At 39.3% G+C, this 18,304-nt stretch overlaps 11 protein-coding genes across 11 annotated transcripts; 5 read left to right on the top strand and 6 right to left on the bottom strand.

The window, feature by feature from the left end:
- Positions 1-228: 228 nt before the first annotated feature.
- Positions 229-2,424, top strand: C5L36_0B11620 (uncharacterized protein; the record flags this gene model as incomplete). Its single annotated transcript, XM_029465548.1, has 1 exon — positions 229-2,424. One exon carries the CDS (start codon positions 229-231, stop codon positions 2,422-2,424), a length of 2,196 nt encoding a protein of 731 aa, XP_029321407.1.
- Positions 2,425-2,988: 564 nt separating this feature from the next.
- Positions 2,989-4,929, top strand: C5L36_0B11610 (uncharacterized protein; the record flags this gene model as incomplete). Its single annotated transcript, XM_029465547.1, has 1 exon — positions 2,989-4,929. One exon carries the CDS (start codon positions 2,989-2,991, stop codon positions 4,927-4,929), a length of 1,941 nt encoding a protein of 646 aa, XP_029321406.1.
- Positions 4,930-5,004: 75 nt separating this feature from the next.
- Positions 5,005-6,024, bottom strand: C5L36_0B11600 (uncharacterized protein; the record flags this gene model as incomplete). Its single annotated transcript, XM_029465546.1, has 1 exon — positions 5,005-6,024. One exon carries the CDS (start codon positions 6,022-6,024, stop codon positions 5,005-5,007), a length of 1,020 nt encoding a protein of 339 aa, XP_029321405.1.
- A 257-nt stretch (positions 6,025-6,281) lies between these two features.
- On the top strand, positions 6,282-7,403 carry C5L36_0B11590 (uncharacterized protein; the record flags this gene model as incomplete). The annotated part of the gene is made up of 1 exon (XM_029465545.1): positions 6,282-7,403. One exon carries the CDS (start codon positions 6,282-6,284, stop codon positions 7,401-7,403), a length of 1,122 nt encoding a protein of 373 aa, XP_029321404.1.
- A 142-nt stretch (positions 7,404-7,545) lies between these two features.
- Positions 7,546-8,075, bottom strand: C5L36_0B11580 (uncharacterized protein; the record flags this gene model as incomplete). The annotated part of the gene is made up of 2 exons (XM_029465544.1): positions 7,546-7,715; positions 7,946-8,075. 2 exons carry the CDS (start codon positions 8,073-8,075, stop codon positions 7,546-7,548), a joined length of 300 nt encoding a protein of 99 aa, XP_029321403.1.
- A 284-nt stretch (positions 8,076-8,359) lies between these two features.
- On the bottom strand, positions 8,360-11,248 carry C5L36_0B11570 (uncharacterized protein; the record flags this gene model as incomplete). Its single annotated transcript, XM_029465543.1, has 1 exon — positions 8,360-11,248. One exon carries the CDS (start codon positions 11,246-11,248, stop codon positions 8,360-8,362), a length of 2,889 nt encoding a protein of 962 aa, XP_029321402.1.
- A 253-nt stretch (positions 11,249-11,501) lies between these two features.
- Positions 11,502-13,751, top strand: C5L36_0B11560 (uncharacterized protein; the record flags this gene model as incomplete). The annotated part of the gene is made up of 1 exon (XM_029465542.1): positions 11,502-13,751. The coding sequence occupies one exon, from the start codon at positions 11,502-11,504 to the stop codon at positions 13,749-13,751; it is 2,250 nt and encodes a 749-aa protein (XP_029321401.1).
- A 69-nt stretch (positions 13,752-13,820) lies between these two features.
- C5L36_0B11550 (uncharacterized protein) lies at positions 13,821-14,429 on the bottom strand (the record flags this gene model as incomplete). The annotated part of the gene is made up of 1 exon (XM_029465541.1): positions 13,821-14,429. One exon carries the CDS (start codon positions 14,427-14,429, stop codon positions 13,821-13,823), a length of 609 nt encoding a protein of 202 aa, XP_029321400.1.
- Positions 14,430-15,116: 687 nt separating this feature from the next.
- Positions 15,117-16,016, top strand: C5L36_0B11540 (uncharacterized protein; the record flags this gene model as incomplete). The annotated part of the gene is made up of 1 exon (XM_029465540.1): positions 15,117-16,016. The coding sequence occupies one exon, from the start codon at positions 15,117-15,119 to the stop codon at positions 16,014-16,016; it is 900 nt and encodes a 299-aa protein (XP_029321399.1).
- Positions 16,017-16,206: 190 nt separating this feature from the next.
- On the bottom strand, positions 16,207-16,935 carry C5L36_0B11530 (uncharacterized protein; the record flags this gene model as incomplete). The annotated part of the gene is made up of 1 exon (XM_029465539.1): positions 16,207-16,935. The coding sequence occupies one exon, from the start codon at positions 16,933-16,935 to the stop codon at positions 16,207-16,209; it is 729 nt and encodes a 242-aa protein (XP_029321398.1).
- A 249-nt stretch (positions 16,936-17,184) lies between these two features.
- C5L36_0B11520 (uncharacterized protein) lies at positions 17,185-18,165 on the bottom strand (the record flags this gene model as incomplete). The annotated part of the gene is made up of 1 exon (XM_029465538.1): positions 17,185-18,165. One exon carries the CDS (start codon positions 18,163-18,165, stop codon positions 17,185-17,187), a length of 981 nt encoding a protein of 326 aa, XP_029321397.1.
- Between the last annotated feature and the right edge of the window lie 139 nt (positions 18,166-18,304).

Here is an 18,304-nt window from a genome sequence, read left to right as displayed (position 1 = left end):
ACTGATAACGTCACCGAAAATTCTGTCCAGTATCGTTGTCCCCACTTACAAAGCCTGTCCTCTATTTTTGATTGAGAATTTATTTTTCTACTTTTGAGTTATAGATTTTTCTATCTTAATGCTGACAGCTTTCTTTACTGCTCTTATCTTCTTCTTTTTCTTCTTTTTCTCCTTGTTCGTCTTTTTTCTCTCTTGTATACATACTAATTTAAGGAGTATACGCTCATAATGTCCGAGGTTTACTATGCCGGTGTCGATGTTGGTACTGGTTCTGCGCGTGCAGTTATCATTGACTCAAAGGGATCTATCTTGGGATTATCGGAGAGGCCAATTACAAGACACGAACTGAAGGAAAACCATATTACGCAGTCATCAACTGAAATTTGGGATGCAATTTGTTATTGCGTCAAGTCTGCAATTTCCCAATCAGGTGTGGATCATTACAAGATTCTTGGTATTGGGTTCGACGCAACTTGTTCGTTGGTTGCTATCAATGAGAAGACAAATGATCCAATGCCGGTTGGGCCTGACTTCACAAATCCTCTCGAGAATATAATGCTTTGGATGGACCACCGGGCTGACTTGGAAACTGATGAAATTAATGCTACTGGTGACGAATGCTTGAAGTATGTCGGCGGTAAGATGTCAATTGAAATGGAACTACCTAAAATGAAATGGTTGAAAAACAACATGCCAAATGGTATGTTCAATGACACCAAATTCTATGACTTGGCTGATTTCTTAACTATGAAGGCTACGGGGAAGGAAACACGATCATTTTGTAGTGTTGTCTGTAAGCAAGGATACATCCCTCAAGGTATTACCAACAGAAATGGCTGGTCCAGGGAATTTCTAGAGAATATTGATTTGCCTGAGTTAGCAGCTAATAATTTTTCCAAACTTGGAGGTATAGACGGTCTCAATGGTAATTACCTTACAGCAGGAGAAACCATTGGACCATTAAGTTTGCTTGCGGCGAAATCCCTCGGCTTGACGACAAACTGCTTTGTGGGTTCTGGCGTCATTGACGCTTATTCTGGTTGGATGGGAACAGTTGCAGCGCCAACTAATCTACCAATACCGTCATTAGTTGATCAAGATCACGGCAAGAATGGGTTGGGTAAAGGTACTGGTAGGTTGGCTGCGGTTGCTGGTACTTCGACGTGCCATATCTGTATAGAAGAAAAGGAGATATTGGTTCCTGGCGTCTGGGGGCCTTATAGAGATGTTATCGGTAAGGGGTACTGGGCTGCTGAAGGTGGTCAATCAATGACGGGTGCTTTATTAGCTCACGTTTTATCAACGCATCCAGCATCTGCTGAATTGGGAGTTTTAGCCGAAAGTTCAAGTCTATCCAAATTTGAATTCTTAAATTCAAGATTGGAAAATTTGAGAGTATTACGAAAGGAAAGAAGTGTTGTTTCTCTTGCCAAGAATATCTTCTTTTATGGTGATTTCCATGGCAATAGGTCTCCGATTGCAGATCCAAACATGAGAGCATCGATTATTGGACAGTCCATGGATGTTTCGCTTGACTCTTTGGCAGTCGAGTATCTAGCTGCTTGTGAATTCATTGGCCAACAAACCAGACAGATTGTGGAAAGAATGGAGGAATCGGGACATAGCATTAAGGCTATCTTTATGAGTGGCGGACAATGCCGTAATGGTTTACTTATGAGGCTCTTGGCTGATTGTACGGGATTGCCTATTGTAATCCCCAGATACATTGATGCATCTGTTGTGTTTGGTACAGCAATGCTAGGTGCTGTGGCAGCGGAAGATGCAATAAAAGAACTCGAAACAAGAAAAAACCAAACCCCCCAATTTGGTAATAACAACTTGGGTATCAAGAAGGGTTCACGTGTAGCCGATGTCTTCAAGCAGGATAGTTTGCCACCATCACCATATACTGCACCTACAGCCACTGTTTCGGTTACATCGATTAGTAATCTAAACAGTAGTGCTAGTGGCAGTGGATTCCCATTCCCATTGACCGAATTAAACGTCAATACCTCTTCAGGTAGAAGTGGCTCTGCCGATAAAACTTTCCAAGATCCAAAATACCGGGGATCGGTAAGTGAGGAGAGTGGTGATGAGTTTATTACATTTGACAGCAAGACAAGAGCACAAGAGGTTGTAACCGACCGTCTGAGAACTTCGTCCCCGATTGGCTACAATCCAAAGGGTATTGGCCTACCGCCGGAAGTTGCCAAAGGGGAGACTGCGGCAGATAAGTTGTGGCGAGTCATGTGTAAACTTTCCAGCACAGGCAATGTGATTTTCCCATCTGACAGTAGCCATCCGGATCGTAAATTGTTGAAAACTAAGTATAGTATCTTTTTGGATCAAATTGCCACACAGCAAAAGTACAGAGAAATGGTGGCCAGTACAGAGAAGGCAATAGAAAATTATCTCAATTTTTAAGTTAGGTTTTCAAAACAGTTAATAAGAAACAGTTCACTAAGAACATTTAGTGGTATCTATATTGTAATGGATGATTTTATAAAGCAAATTGATCAGAAAAAGCTGCTCGAGCTTCTAGTTATGTATTTTAAAATTCTTTAAGAATTCGTAATGAGAAGCTGTAGAGTACATGACTATGCATGTTGCTATAAATATAATTACACTTTACTGTGTTATCGCTTAGCACTAGAATACCCGCGTTCTTGGCGGACAACCTTGATTGCTCTTTGCTCTTGTTCTTGCTACTAGAAACAGAACTTCAAAGTAGAAAAATCCGGACAATCATTATCCGCCCATCTGAACAATATGTGCATCTCGTCACAACCTCTATTCCCTTCATAATTCTGAGATAACTCGGAAATAAGGATGTCAGGTTTCCATTCTTCATAAATTCAAACAATACAGTTCAATCAATACAGTAGAAGACAAGTAGCTGGAACAATGCAATTTGACAAATCTGGTACTCTTTACATTTCGAGACAAATTGTTTGAGAGAAAAAAAGGTAAACAATAGGAGTGGTTTTAATGAATGCGGAGCCTCCGGAATGGGGCGGATATAAATTGATTTACTGTCCCACCTCTATGCCATGCAAGGAAACGTTTCTATATTCTTCTTGCTCTAATCAACGTTCAGAGATGACACTTTCCAGCCATGTTGACACAGATGCTTTAGAGGATAAGATTTTTGAGAAGTCTTCTCCAAAACACAAGTTACTCCAAAAGTACAATGACATACTAAGAAGACACGGGAACGACGAGACTAATTTTGAGGAAACACCCGAAGCTGCAGTTGCAAGATTCCGTGGAGTAGCAAACAAGTATAGAATTCCAGAAACTGGAATGCCGTCAGACCTAGCATACAATATTGTTCATGACGAAATGGCATTAGATGGGTCAACAACTCTAAATTTGGCATCTTTTGTCAATGTCCACACCGATGAGGAGACCATGAAGTTGATTACCCAAAACTTAACCAAAAATTTGGCTGACAATGACGAATATCCAATGTTAATTGAGATGCAAGAGCGTTGTATTTCGATTCTTGCAAATCTGTGGCATGCGCCATTAGTTACCGAAGACTCTGGTATTAAGACCCCCCATGGTAAAGAGGACATCTCAACTTTCAAGAGAAGAGCGATTGGTACACCATGTACAGGCTCATCCGAAGGTGTCATGTTAGGTGGGTTGGCCATGAAAAAAAATTGGCAAGCAAAGAGAAAGGCCAAGGGTTTGTCTACGGATAAACCAAATATTCTGATGGCTTCTTGTGCACAAGTTGCATTAGAAAAATTCGCAAGATATTTTGATGTTGAAAACAGATTGATTGGTGTGTCTGATAAGGACTTTTTGATTGATGTTGACAAAATTAGAGAGAATTTGGATGAGAATACAATTGGTATCTATGTTATTGTTGGTTCAACATACACCGGTGGTTTTGAAAACGTTGAGAAAATTGCTGAAATCTTGGATCAGTACGAAAAGGAAACAGGACATTGGATTCCAATCCACGTTGATGCCGCATCTGGAGGTTTTATTGCTCCAATCATCTATCCGGAATTCAATTGGGATTTCCAAATTCCAAGGGTTATGTCGATCTCTACATCGGGTCACAAGTTTGGTCTAGTTACTGTGGGTTTAGGCTGGGTGTTGTTCAGAGATGAAAGTTGGTTACCAAAGAGCTTAAGATTTGAGTTATCTTACCTTGGTGGCTTGGAGGAATCTTTTAGCTTGAATTTTTCCAGACCTGGTTATCAAATTGTTCACCAATACTATAATTTCCTAAGATGGGGTAAACAAGGATACTACGATGTCTTTGATAATGCATTAACTAATGCAAGATTGTTATCATTGTTCTTGGAAGAATCTGGTTACTTTACTTGTGTGTCTAATTTACATTTACCTTTAGGTATGAGTGCAAGAAACAGAGATCCAAGTTGGGAGCCAAGTCAGGCAAACGAGATTATAGATGAGCACGACAAATTCAACCCAGCATTACCGGTTGTTTCATTCCAACTCACTAAAGAATTTTCAGAAGAGTATCCCGAAATACCTCAGTCTTTAATCTCTACCTCTTTGAGAAAGAAGAAGTGGATTATACCAAACTACCCATTGCCAAGAATTAACGTTCCAAAGGAAAATGAGGATGGTGAAGTCGAAGACGATGAAAGTTTGTGGAACGAAGCTAATGGGTTAAACAACGAAATTTTAAGAGTTGTTGTCAAGTACAACTTAACTGCCCAGTTGCTAGATAAATTAATGCATGATATAATTGATGTTGTTGAAGGTCTTATCAAATCAGTTAAGTTGGTCAGAAAAAATATCAGCGAATCGAAAACTAGTACCGATAAGCACAATGAGGAACTAATTTACAATATGTTGCTATCTATTTCTAATGATGGTGATGAACGTTTGATTAAGTTGAAGACTGATGAAAACAAGACCTCAAATGCAAAAGTTATTTGTTAAGTCCAAATGTGAAAACCTATAAATCTTAAGATGAGAAGTTTCCGCTTCTACTTTATATCGCTATATGTACAGATATTATATGATTTTGTTTACTTTATTTTTGGCGTTTTTCATTTTTTCTGTACTCAGATCAACCTGTTGACCTAAACCATCTAGTAGCTCGTTCTGAATGGTTAGTTCTTCATTCACTGCAATACCTATTTGCTTTTGTCTCTCAATGATATCCCTTAAACTCTCTAAATCTTGATCCTGGTGCGCCATTTTCTGTTGTTGGTATTGCAGAAGTCCTTTATTGTCATACTTTTTAGTTTCACTTGTTTCCTTTGGCTTGCCGAATATTCGTCGAGATGTTGTGTTCCCCGTGTCACGTAAAATATTTGAATTCAAGGGAACCTTAACATGTTGTTCATTGAATTTCATATTGGATAGTGTGTAATTTAAGTCATTTAGTTCTGAGATTTGTGACTCCAACAAAGAATTCCTCCTGTTAATTTCACCCGCTCCTAAATCCCTATTGTTTGATAAATAATCCTTCAATATCTTTTGGTTAAATTCACAATCTTTTAGTATCTTGCGTATTTCTACGACATTATCGGAGGCAAACATTTTACCTCTTGCATTCTGTAACATGGACTTAACAGTCTTAAAAGAATCCATCCAGTGCTGAGCAGAGTCTATGATGATATATTTACCACCTGTGGATATACCTTCAATGCCATCTTTGGAAGAAGTTATCATGTTAAACTCAGATATGATAGACTTAGGTATACTGAAAAAATTGAGTACTTCGTGGTTCATCCTCAACTTCTTATCGTTTAAAATTGTCTGAGAGAAATTCGCCAAACCCGTCCTTCTCTCCTCAATCAGAGCACTGCTGAGTTTGTAAAAGCTTGATAGTTTGGATGGGAGGTTGGGCAGATCGGTCAGGTGCCTATTGAGTAGCAACTGGCGAAACTGAACAAAATCACTGAATCTTTTGGATACCCTGAATCGTTCTGTTCGAGATTTGTTGAACTCAAGTAAAATCTCCAAGTCATAGACAACATAGTTTCCAACATTTGTAGTCCTAGGTATTTCTACTCTGATATTCTGCATCTATGTAAAGATATGGACAGCAATGCCAAATATCTTCAAGAGGAATGACAAACAATGGAGAAACGCAGAGGGAATTACGGTATAGTGAGGCAGTCACTGTGGTTAGCAACCCGCAAAAATCTCCCAGCAGCGAGCGGAAGATTCTGAGCATGTTTCTCTACAACATGTTATTCTAACATTACACGTTTCACACTTTCAAAACCACTTCTTTCCTCCTTAACCTTTGCAAGGGAAGACGTCAAAACTTGGATAGAGCAATGAGTGTACCATATATATCTACAGCAACAGTTGGATCGGCGCATGAATCTGATATTTTGGGAGTATGTGTGACGCCAAAGTTCACAATTACATGCTCGTCAGATGGGTACTTGAAATTGTGGAATAACAACAACAGTGATCGGACCTTGCACAGTAAAATGCTGGTTGATAAGGTTGGGTTACATCATGTTGAAGCGTTGGTTGAAGTTATAGATATGAAGAAGGTGCTCTTGATTGCGACCGTTTCCTTTTCCAGGAAAATATACATATATAGGTTTGATTACGAGAGTGATGAGTTGAAAAGGGTTAGATTCGATCCAGCAGAGAGTGGGCTAACCAAAAAGACAGCATTTTGGAGTCCGGTTTTCGATACCACTGCTGGATTGATAATATTTGCATGCACTACTGTTTCAGGTAAGGCGATAATATTTGACTTGACAGTTGAGGACGACGAAATCAACTTTGTACTTCGGGGAGAATTGTTTGCCAATGACACGAGCTTTGCTACGTGCATCTGTTCAGACATAAATCATAACAGGCTTGTTGTTGGGCATCAAAACGGGAATGCCTATATGTATGATTTCAGGCAGCTAATTTTAACATACACTTTTGAATCCTTTGGACTAAAGAATTCAAAGTCCTTGAACATTGTTAGAGATGTCAAATTTTCTCCGCAAAATGGAGAGTGGTTGGCAATTGCACACGATTCCGGGCCACATGGTACCATATCGTTGTACGATGTGAAATACGGAGAGTATCTGGGGTCATTTACAGTTGCCACGCATTCCACCAATGTTGGAATTGGGAACTTTGCGCATTCCAAGTGGTGTTTTTCGATATCTTTCAACAACCAGGGAGACAAGTTGGTGTCGTGTGGATTGGATAACACCATTAGGGTGTGGGATGTTGACAGTAGGACATGTCTAAAAACCCTGCGGTTAAACACCACAGACTTGGATGACGAGGAAGTCAGCAAATTGAACGATCTTGATAGCAGTGCCTGCACAAGCGTCAGGTTTGTTCCGCATGGGATTTTCCCAGAAGACGGACAAAACGACGGACTAGTGGCCGTTGGGTTCGACCGGTCAATCAGATGGTTCAGAGAAGCCGGCGGAATTTAATGTATAGGTTCCTATATAGGGGTGCAAGGCTTCAATTATAGTTCTACATGACCATGCATCCTCCATAATGGAGTGTTATGTGTACACATGACTCCCAACTAGGCCAATCATTGTAAGAAAATAAACAAGTGCCAGAAAGTGTTTATTTTTTCCTGAAAACGTCTCTTGTTGCGGGACATGTAGCTGGTTGCTCCTGCAATAGGGGTCCAACTTGTTCCACGGGAACTGCTGGAGGGTGTTTTGTGGCCCGACGCCGAGAACGGGGAAGGGTCAATGCGAGGAATGGCAGTTGTAGACGGTGTTGATGGGAGCCTGGTGGAGCGTTTGGGTGGGGTTAGTTTCATTAGTAATTATTAGTGATTGATATAGGAGATATATATGAGTCAATATAGGTAATACAAAAAATAAGAACGGACGTGTGAGGAATAAAGCGTGTTCATTGTAATGGCCGGGAAGTGAGGGACCAGCCAGCAGCCATGATTTGCAATGGCGAGACGCCGCCTATTCGGACTTGGAGACCACGTAGCAGGCGTGGATCATACCTGGGAACCAAGCCAAGATACAGAAAAGAATGTTGATACCCAAGTCCATACCGACACCGCTCACCATAAGGACGGCAAGAGGAGGCAAGAGAATGGCTAAGATGTATGCAAAGATTTTAGATGAGTCCATTGTGTCTGTTGTATTAGTTTGTTTGCGATATTATAAGAGAGAAAGAAGGTATGGAAGAGAGAAGGAGGGAATGGAAACAAGAAAAAAACAAGGTAAAAGCAACCCAAAATAAGCAAACGGCAACTTGCACGAGAACAAAACAGCATCGACACCGAGACTTGAAAATGGCTCTTTTTTATATGTTGTTACATTCTTGTTCTCACTGTCATTTCCCTCTTCATTCTCACGTCCATTTTTATTTCCGTTTTTGTCTTTATTGCCATTGCCATAAAAGATTGTTTTGGTCAAAGTCCGATTGAGGACTCGCCCCTCTTTGGACCGAGAGGATACACGGCAAGGGTTGCCATGAAGAGCCCCACCGTGATGCCAATGGCGATCTCAACCATTGTCACTCCAAAGAGGTATGTAGATGTGTCTGCTGCTGTAGTGGATGTCGATGTAGAGGCCACTGAAGTGTTGGAGGACCCCCCGTTTCCTAGTTGTTGGAGCCCCGTTGAGAGCACGTTGCGGGCAGCAAATCCACCAGGAACTAGGTCAAAGATTCCACAGATCATGGCCGTGAACTTGGTGCTGCAGTGGGCCCCCGTGAACTTGGTCAGGTGTTTCCCCCACCGGTCGTAGACGTTACTGAGTACACCCACCGTGAAGGCTCCAAGGGCGGAACTGATTTGGGTAACGGTGAAATGCTTAGAGGCAAAGTAGGTAACCACATAGCCACCGCATCCAACGAGACACATGACGGGGAGTTGGTGGATCTTCCCCTGTGAGACAAGTGCAACGGTGATGTTGAACAACGGAACCATGAGCAATTTCCAAATATCTCCAATATGTCCAATATTGGAGCAGGTGGTTTTGTCATAGGCATTCTTGTCGATCCATCCATAAAGTGCGGATCCTAGTGTCAGTCCGAATCCAAGAAATAAGGAGTATATGATGGCATAGATCAAGCCAACAACTCCAGATATGATACTCTTGCTCTGGATTTCCAAGGCCCCCCTTAAAATCATGTATCCTGGTAAAATATTAGATAAGGAACTCAAGACAATGGCACTGAAACAGAAATATTTACCATTGGCAATCGAGCCAATTGCTCTGCTCACAAAGCTGATCACAATGGCAACCCCAACTTCAAAGAACGACGTGTAGATCTCATTCTTCGGTGCTACAATACACTGCAGGAAACCTAATAGACATCCCAACAAAAAGGAAGGTATCATATCCAACCAGGCTCCATTGAAGAAACATAACACAAACATGCTGGACAATCCGTAGAAGAGTATGAGCCAGTAGTTGTTCAAAAACTCAGTACTGGTGAATAAGTCGTCCAGTGCCTTGGATGCTTCATCAACACCTAGTCGATCGTATACGACACTCTCGTATATATCGTGTGCCTTGTCTAATTTACCCAAATTCAACCCCTGCCCCACACGGACCAACTTTAAATCACTGGTCCTAGTAGTTGGATCAGAGAAATTCACCAACATCATCCCCGGCAAATATATAAACGTTGCATTCACCTCCAACACTTTGGCTGTCACCGTCAAATACTCCTCCAATCGATGATTAGGGGCTCCATACATCATAAACGCCTTGCATAACGTCAACAAAAATTCTTGTCTGTAGATCAATTCAACAATATGAACGGTGATTCTAGCAGCCTTGTACCTTTTGGATTTCTTTTTGATCTTCTTCAACCTTTTGTCCTCCTTCTCCTTCCCAAGTGAGAAGTCAGGTAATTTTATCTGGTTTGTGTATAAATCATCCTCACTCTTATAAAACCTATTCAGTGATTTGGGCCTCAAGGGCGATTTGGATCCCGATCGAGACTGTGACCTAAACATTGACCTACCTCTGTCTAACGAATTCTCTCGACTGCTGCCGCTAAACATGTTGCTGTGTCGGAACCTTCGTACCCTATCTTGGATACCCCCACCTATCTGGTATGGCTTCTTTCCCATCCTTTCATTGAGATAAATTGATGAATCATCTGAAAAGATATTGTCTTCATCCACCGAGTCGGGAATTTCGTTGTACAGCCTCATCAAATTCCATGTAATTCCGTCATCAAATTCATGCTTGGTATCGCCATCACCTTCCTCTTCCTCTTCCCCTCTACCTTCTGTTCCGGCGTTTCTATTGTCACCTTTTGTGTCACTTCGAGGTTCTTCACGTTCTCCCTTTTGGAATCCTTTAATTCTGAATTTTCGACTCGGGCTCAAAATCTCATCAAAATTTGACCGTTTTTTGAGTATTTCATTCAAGGTTTTACCGTTCGGTAAACTTGGAAATTTAGATGCGGTTGACCTTCCAGCATTACTTTCAATATCATTCCCAATTCTGCCCCTAAAATCGGTCATATCATATTCTTCAGGTGCCTCATTATTTCGAATGGATCGTCCAAGCGATATCTTGTTTGGAATTCGATTGAACCATCCAAATATCCCACTTGGATGGGATTCATCTTGTGTATTTTCTATATTGGCAAATGCATTATCTAGCAGTCTATGTTCTTTCCTATTGACCGAATTGACATCAGTTACACCTAACAAACTTGGATTTTTCGTATATCTTAAACTTGATCTAGACTTATTCCTCCCTATAGAGTTTCTTGTTGAACCTTCACTGACTTTATGTGAAATTTCATTACCTGAGAAGTCTTTGGGATCGTTATCTTCTTCGTCAGTTGCTACGCTCTCAATATCTGATGAATATTCTGAACTTGAATGATTAACTTTTCTAATCCTACGAGTGGCCGATGGTTCCCTTCTTTTCATAATTTTATCTCTCCCCTTTGATTGTACATCTTTATTGAATCTTAGCTGAAAGTCGTCATCAATTTCTTTAACCAAATCTTTATCGTTTTTCTCTGGAAGAGGAACTTGATCCAGTTCTTTCCCATCAGCAACTGCATTAGAACTCTTAGGTGTGCTGAATACGGGCAATATAGGATTCAAATCAACGCTCGTCTCATCATCTTCCAAAATTGGCACATCATTGCCGCCAGTGTACCCCCTCGATAATGTTGCATCCAATGAATATGGTGATTGATCCCTGTTTCTATTTCTGGACCTCGAACCATCTCTTAGCCGATCTCTTGACCTATCTCTTGACATTGATAGCTGTGGAACAGGCAGCCCTATAATTCGGGTTCTTTGTCGTCCCCTATCGTCCATGAGTTATGAATGGCTATATAGTATCAATGGAGCTTCCCCACATTAGCTTTTCTCCACATTATCATCTTGCGATGAGATAACGAGGTTGCTATATAGTTCGTCACCACCTTGACACCGCACAGAAAAACAAAAAAACGCATGGCAACATTATGAGAAAAAAATATGAACCTCAGGTGCATGTTTGTTTATTTACTTGACTATCAATTTAGATTCATTCTAAACACGCTCACAAGGGCTTATAGTATCCATAGAAATGGCTCCAAAGACAGATATCTTTGTCGATGCAGGGTTGAAACCATACAATTTTTTTCTTTGTCCGCCATTAGATCGTAGCGAACGTTTGATTCGCATGATCAAGGACAATGGTGGTGAAGTTGTCCAAGATTTCTTGCAAAACTGTATTATCATATCGTCAAGAGATTATAAAATTCCAGAGGAATTGAAATCGGCTCATATTTACTCATATGAGGTCATTCAAGATTCAGCTAACAGAGGTGCACAACAAGAATTCTCAAATTATCTAATACATATTCCTGATGCTAATAATGATACTATGCCTCATCAGTTTCACGATGACAATGCCGAGAATGTCGAAGCCGGAATAGTGGTTGATGGTGATGGAAACTATGATTTTGAAAACCTAAGTAAATCCTTAGTACCTGCAAATCTGAGTCATGTTGAAGAAGTAAACGAAATCGATGTTATAAAAGATTTGGAGAATAATTCGCATTTGAGTATAGATTTTAGTGAACATGTAGAGCAATATGAGAATACAGAAGTAGGAGGAACTGAAAGAGTTGGTATGAATGAAGAAGAACAACAACCCATGTCAAATGTAAAATTTCACCCATCTGTCTATGATGATTATAGTGTACGATATTTCACGGACGACGAAGATAAGGTACTAATGGAAGAAATCCGAAAACGTCATTGGATGGGGATTAAGGGACACTTGATTTATGAGGCTATCTCAGAACTACCTTATTTCAAGAATAGGCGTAGAACTTCTGCTTCTCTAAGAGAGAGAATGAGAACTCTGAAGTTCAATCTTGGGTATGTTTATCAAGTTGATAAAAATCATAATTTATTGAGAGATGAGAAAGGCAACTACATAAAAACAACAAAGGTTTCAAATAAGTTAATTCCTTATAATGCAGAGGACGATATGATTCTAGCCAAAACCGTTTACCAACATATTGATTTCACAGTCGATGAACAAGGATTTGAGATTATGGTTTTTCCAACTAATTTTTATGATAAGTTTGCAAGTGTTTATGACAATCATCCTGCTGAATCATGGAGGCAACGCTTGAAAAACTACATAATACCATTTGGAATAGTTAACTATCTAAAATATTACATTTTAGAGATGAAGCAGGGTAGAAAACCATTACCTACACACAAGGCAAATAAAGAGTGGCTACAAGCTCGTAAACATATTAGGAAAACTGATTGTCCGAGGTTATACTTTCCTAATGTGCCACTTGAAAATGATATTATAGATGAAAATCTTCAATACCTAAATATTAAAGAAGCCAATAAGGAATTCAACTATACAAATCCGTTTAGAGAATTAAACAAACGAAGAAGTGAAGAGATTGACGAAACCAACCCGAGTATTAGAACTGCAGATACCACTGAGGTTGGAATTGATGACGACAATAATCATGACAATGGTACTAAGCACGCTAATAGCAGTAAAAATCATTCTAAAAGTGACACCGATACTGAGAAACATAAGCAGGCAGAAATGAGTAAAGAGATACCAGGGGAAAGTTCTTCTGAGGAAAACAAAATCAAGAGGCAAAAGGTTCGTGAAGTTGATTCGCCAGAAGAAAGTGGTATTACTTTTCACATAGATGAAAATAAGCAAAAACCAGTCGAAAACGAACAGGAAAAACACCAACAAAACCAGCAACGGCAACAGCCTTATAATAATCTTTTTCAGGAGGGAGATCGGGAGACAAATCAAGAAAATAGTCATGCATTCAAAATGGAAAAGCAAAGTGTAGTACGTACTCGACCAAATGAAGACTCTGATGATGTGCCGAGTGTATTCATCGACGAACCAACTTATAAATTCACAGATTCAACATTTGCTAAGTCGTTCAAAAAACTAGGACCACCAATGGAACTTATAAACGTTAACAAAGATGATTTAATCGATAAGATCAACCAAATTTTTGAAAAACACGGACCAAAAATATTACCTCGTCTTTTAAGTAAAGAATTGAGTGCAGCTGGAATCAATGAGTATTATACTGTCTTTTTAATCTACAGGTGCAATCTGGTGAGAGACCTAGTTTTAAAATCGTTAATTAACTACATTAGAACTGATGGAAAGGAATTATTAATTATTGCGCCAGGTGTTTGGTCTGATAAAGGTATGGAGTATTTTGAGAAGAAAGATCCTCGATACGATAGCTTACTAATTTCCTATCATGGAGAAAAGGCGTTTAAGAGGCAATGCAAATGGAGACAGAAGGATAAGAAGCAGAAATAAGTAAAATAGAGATCTGTATCATGTACAAGGAAATTTTGTAAAATAAATTCTATATAGAAACATTTAAGTTTATTGTTTACTATTACAGCCATTGTTGTCATTTACAACATCTTCGACGATAACCACTACGCCTTCTTCGGTTTCTTCTACTTTAACATCACCTTCTTTCTTTTTCTTATCTTCTGCAAGTTTGGCGTATTTCGCCTTGGACTTTCTTTTAGCGCGTTGCTTGACCATTTGTTTCCTGGCTATGACGATTTGGTTACGACTCAACACACCCTTCTCCATATCTTCAATCTTAGAAGCTAAAATTTGCCTTGCAATTTTCCTGTTCTGCTCTCTTGATCTAGTGGCCTGTGATGTAACAACTATCCCAGTTGGTATGTGAGTCAACTGAACTTTAGAATTGGTCTTATTGATCTTCTGTCCACCTTTACCTGACCCTCCCTTTATGAACTTTTCCTCGATGTCCGATTCCGATATAGTTGGTCTTGAGGGCATTTTGTTTGCCTTGGGAATACTGATGTTCAATCTTTGCAATTCTTTTAGTGGTGATGCCGGTCCAGGGCGCTCTACTACAATCTTACTGTCGTCCCATCTTGGCAGGCACGATGTAAAATAGCGTGGAACATGAACACATGATCTGATTAACTGTTTGCTATGTTTGAACAATAGCATTGTGTGATCATTTCTGCAGGGAGAGAAGTAAAGACTTATTAATACTATCTGTGTATCTAGCCCATTGAAGATGGCTTTCGCTAGTTTTGTACATTTCCGTATCTCCTAATACAACAGAGAAGTAAAAAACTCTCTCTTCTATGAGACTACTCTTTCATTTAATGGGCCGCACCTAATGCAAGCTTCTTTTATCCCCACTGGTCAGAACTTCCAGTTTACCACCAATTGCTAATATCTATCGTGTCATGATGATTCAGACGAAATCAGAAATAAAAAAATCTTTTATAACGGGAAAACAATTACTTTTTTAGCCCAAGATTAAGCATTTTTAAATAATGAAATACCCAAGAAACCGCATAGACTCTTCACTGTTACAAAACAACACCGCCATCTGGTTCTCATTGTCTGTAGCTTGCAAGTAAATGTAGTCTGACACAAAGCTGTGTCTGTCTTTGTGCCTGTGTCGGTGTGAACGACGCGTCGCAACTCCCATCTACAAAGAAACCTTTTATTTTGTTACTGATCTCATTTTCCTTTTTTTTTTTCTCTGAATTTCTTATTTTCAACCATTTCCACCTCGAGAAAAGTAACACATCTCTTGTGAAATGAAAGTAACCCCAATATAATCAGTCTCTGTAAATTGGAAGTTGGCCTAAAGTGTATAGACATTCGGTGACGCTGATTGAGATGGTTTCTGTGGCACGCTTCAGTACGACTGCTTCTACCTGTGCGAGAGCACCAACGGGATACAGAATCAACCGGAACATCAAGTTGAGAAAACCAATATTGCCAACTATCAATAACATCACTGTCAAGGACGATCATCCCCTATGGCAATTTTTCCATAACAAAACCTTTGTGCGTCCAGCAGAAGAGCTGGAAACCCAGGGTAGAGCTTGGACTGTTCAGGATCTTAGAAAAAAATCTTTTGAAGATTTGCACGCATTATGGTATGTCTGTTTGAAGGAGATGAATAAAATATTAAGAGAAAGTCATATCTACGAAGATATCCAATCTTCCAAAGTTCAACAATGCATGAACTTCCAGGAGAAGCTAAATAATTCTATGCTTGCCATTAGACAGGTTTTAACAGAGAGAGAAGCAGCATTAGCTAACGCAAGGGATGAATTCAAGGTAGTCGGTAAGGATTATTTAGAAGAATTCAAGCAAAACTACTTGAACAGTGAAAACGTTGAAACTGATGAATGGTTTGACAAATTGGAGAGGCTGCAGTATGCCATTTTTGGTATTCACTCCACTTACGAGTCTGTCGTCATCAATGAAAAATTTTTAGAGGGTGTCAGATACATCTCCTCGTTATACACCGCTAAATTTGAGACACAATTACCAGAAAACGAACGAATTGGTAAATTGAGAGACATTGTTGAAGTTTATAAGATTTTTGAAAACGGCTCAACTTTGGAGGGCTTTAAGACGGCGGCCGACGCTATTTTCGAGTACAGAGAGAGTGAATTAGTTATTCCTCCTTCTAAAGAAATTCAAGTCATTCAATCATTGGTCAACGAAAAAATTGAAGAAGCCAACCAAATAGCTGAGCCTGAATCTTCCCAGTCTGCACAGGCTTAGAAGAGGAGAAAGAAAATGTAATGACAACAGTAAAAAACACTTTCCATCATGTAAATATGTAACCCCAAACTTAAGTATACAACCTATACATTGCCCTGATAAAGATATACATACAAAGATATATACATCTATCTCTGTGTATATAATTGACTATCGACTCTAGGTATTGCTTCTATGTACTTTGCAAACTTTATAAAGTAACCTCCTCGTCAATTCTATCAAGAAGTGATATCAATTTAGCTGTTGCTTCTTTCCATATTTGCCTAGAGTGTTCAATACTAGCAGACACTTCATTGCATGTTGCTATTTGTTCCTTGATCTTCGACGACAATTCTGTAGTAGACAGGGTAAAGGAACTGTTTTTACTAAATTTGAATTCGTATATGTTGTTCAGGGCCTCGTTTTTATCTTCCTTGACCAGTCTTCCAGATTCGAGGATCATGTCTAATTCCGTTGACTCTTTTTCAAATAGCTCTTTCAACTCACGGAGTGACAAGCTGATTATTTTGGTCTTGCTGAAATATTCGGTAATTATATTATTCAGCCTTTCTCTACTTTCTAATACTTTCTTCGCATAGTCTATTTTCTCATTCAGTTGCTTATACTTAGCAGCCGCTGAAATTATATATTCCGTTAATATAGACCTTATCTGGTTATCATAATTCTCAACCTCTTTTAAAGTCATATGGTATTTTTTGAGCTCTAACTCCAATCCTAACTCAGTCTTTTTTTTACCTAGTTGAATATTTTTCTCTAATTCACTTATGCGTTCGTCATTGAGAACATCCCTGTTACCATTTTTCAATTCGATAATCAACTCTAGAATCTCGTTCTTCTGTTTCAAGTACCATTCCAAATCAAGATCCTGGACATCTCTACGTCGTTGTACTAAATCCTGCAATTGGGGTTTCGTAAGCATTATGAAATATGATCTTCAGATTGTATAACTATGCTGGAACAAGGACTTGGGGGTAACAGGTATTTCAAAAGGTGAAAAAAATTAAGTAAAAAAATTTAAATGAGGTTCAAACACGAGTTACTTGTGAGCGGGTTGGTTACTAATCTAGATTGGAACCGGCATGGTCAGTGCAGAAGAAGAAAAGGGCATAATAGTTCGTTACATTGTTTAATTCTGTTGATAGTCTACACAAAGAGGACAAACTAATATTTAAGCTTCATACTCTAGGGCGTTTTTTATACAACCTATCAAGGCGGTAGATTGAATTTTGGTATTACCCCCTCTAGAAATGCCATATTCGATATCGGATAATCCTGTTAACAACTGTGCCCTTGTTTGAGGTTTCAAATCATATCTGTCAATAATTTCGACAAATGCAGATATCAAATCAATCAGTGCCAAACCTTCAATGTTTCTTATTTTAGTCATGGTTGAATAAGCATCAGACCAATCATTTTTGATTATTGCATCAAATATTAATTCAATTGATCTTGGTTTTGGTGCACCTATACAGTCATAAATCATATCTGCGTCAACTTGGTCTTCTGGGTTGCTTAATGAGGATTTACATGATTGCATAACATTTAGAGCTTTACGCATATCACCACGGCTTAGACGAACAAGTGAATGCTTGGCATCATCTGCCAAATTTAGTTTCTCCAACTTAGCTACCATTTCAATTCGACTCAATACTGCGTCGTCTGATAATGGAGAAAATCTAAACTTAGTACAACGAGATAACAATGCAGGATTTAGCTTGTTTGAGTAATTAGCCAATATACAAAATCTGGTGTTTTTCGTAAACTTTTCAATCACTCTACGAAGCGCATTTTGTGCAACGTTTGTCATTGCATCGGCTTCGTCTAATATAATCAATTTAAACCCTGTTGTAAAAATCTGCCTTGTGCTTGCAAAATTTTTAATTTGATCTCTAACCACGTCAATACCCCTATCATCACTGGCATTCAGTTCCAAGACCATGTTCCGGTAGTTTTTACCGTATAGTTCTTTTGCCAATGCTATGATCGTAGATGTCTTACCACTACCTGGTGGTCCATAAAAAAGAAGATGAGGAATTCTACCTTCAGATGCAAAACGACGGATTGTGGAAACTGTCTCACCTTGACCATAAACGTCATCTAGACACTGTGGTCTATATTTTTCCACCCATGGTAAGTTTTCTGTAGACATCCTATTGTGACAAGTTTAGCACCTTCTGTATACAGGGAACGACCGAATAACCAAAGGAGGAAAGAGTATCCGAAGAAAATTGAATAGTGAAGTTGGTGAAGATGAAAAACATGCTGACCGCCAGACGCGTGTGAAAGAA

This window comes from Pichia kudriavzevii, chromosome 2 (assembly GCF_003054445.1).
Source record: "Pichia kudriavzevii chromosome 2, complete sequence".
NCBI lineage: Eukaryota > Fungi > Ascomycota > Pichiomycetes > Pichiales > Pichiaceae > Pichia > Pichia kudriavzevii.
This window is presented reverse-complemented; position numbering and strand designations above follow the sequence as displayed.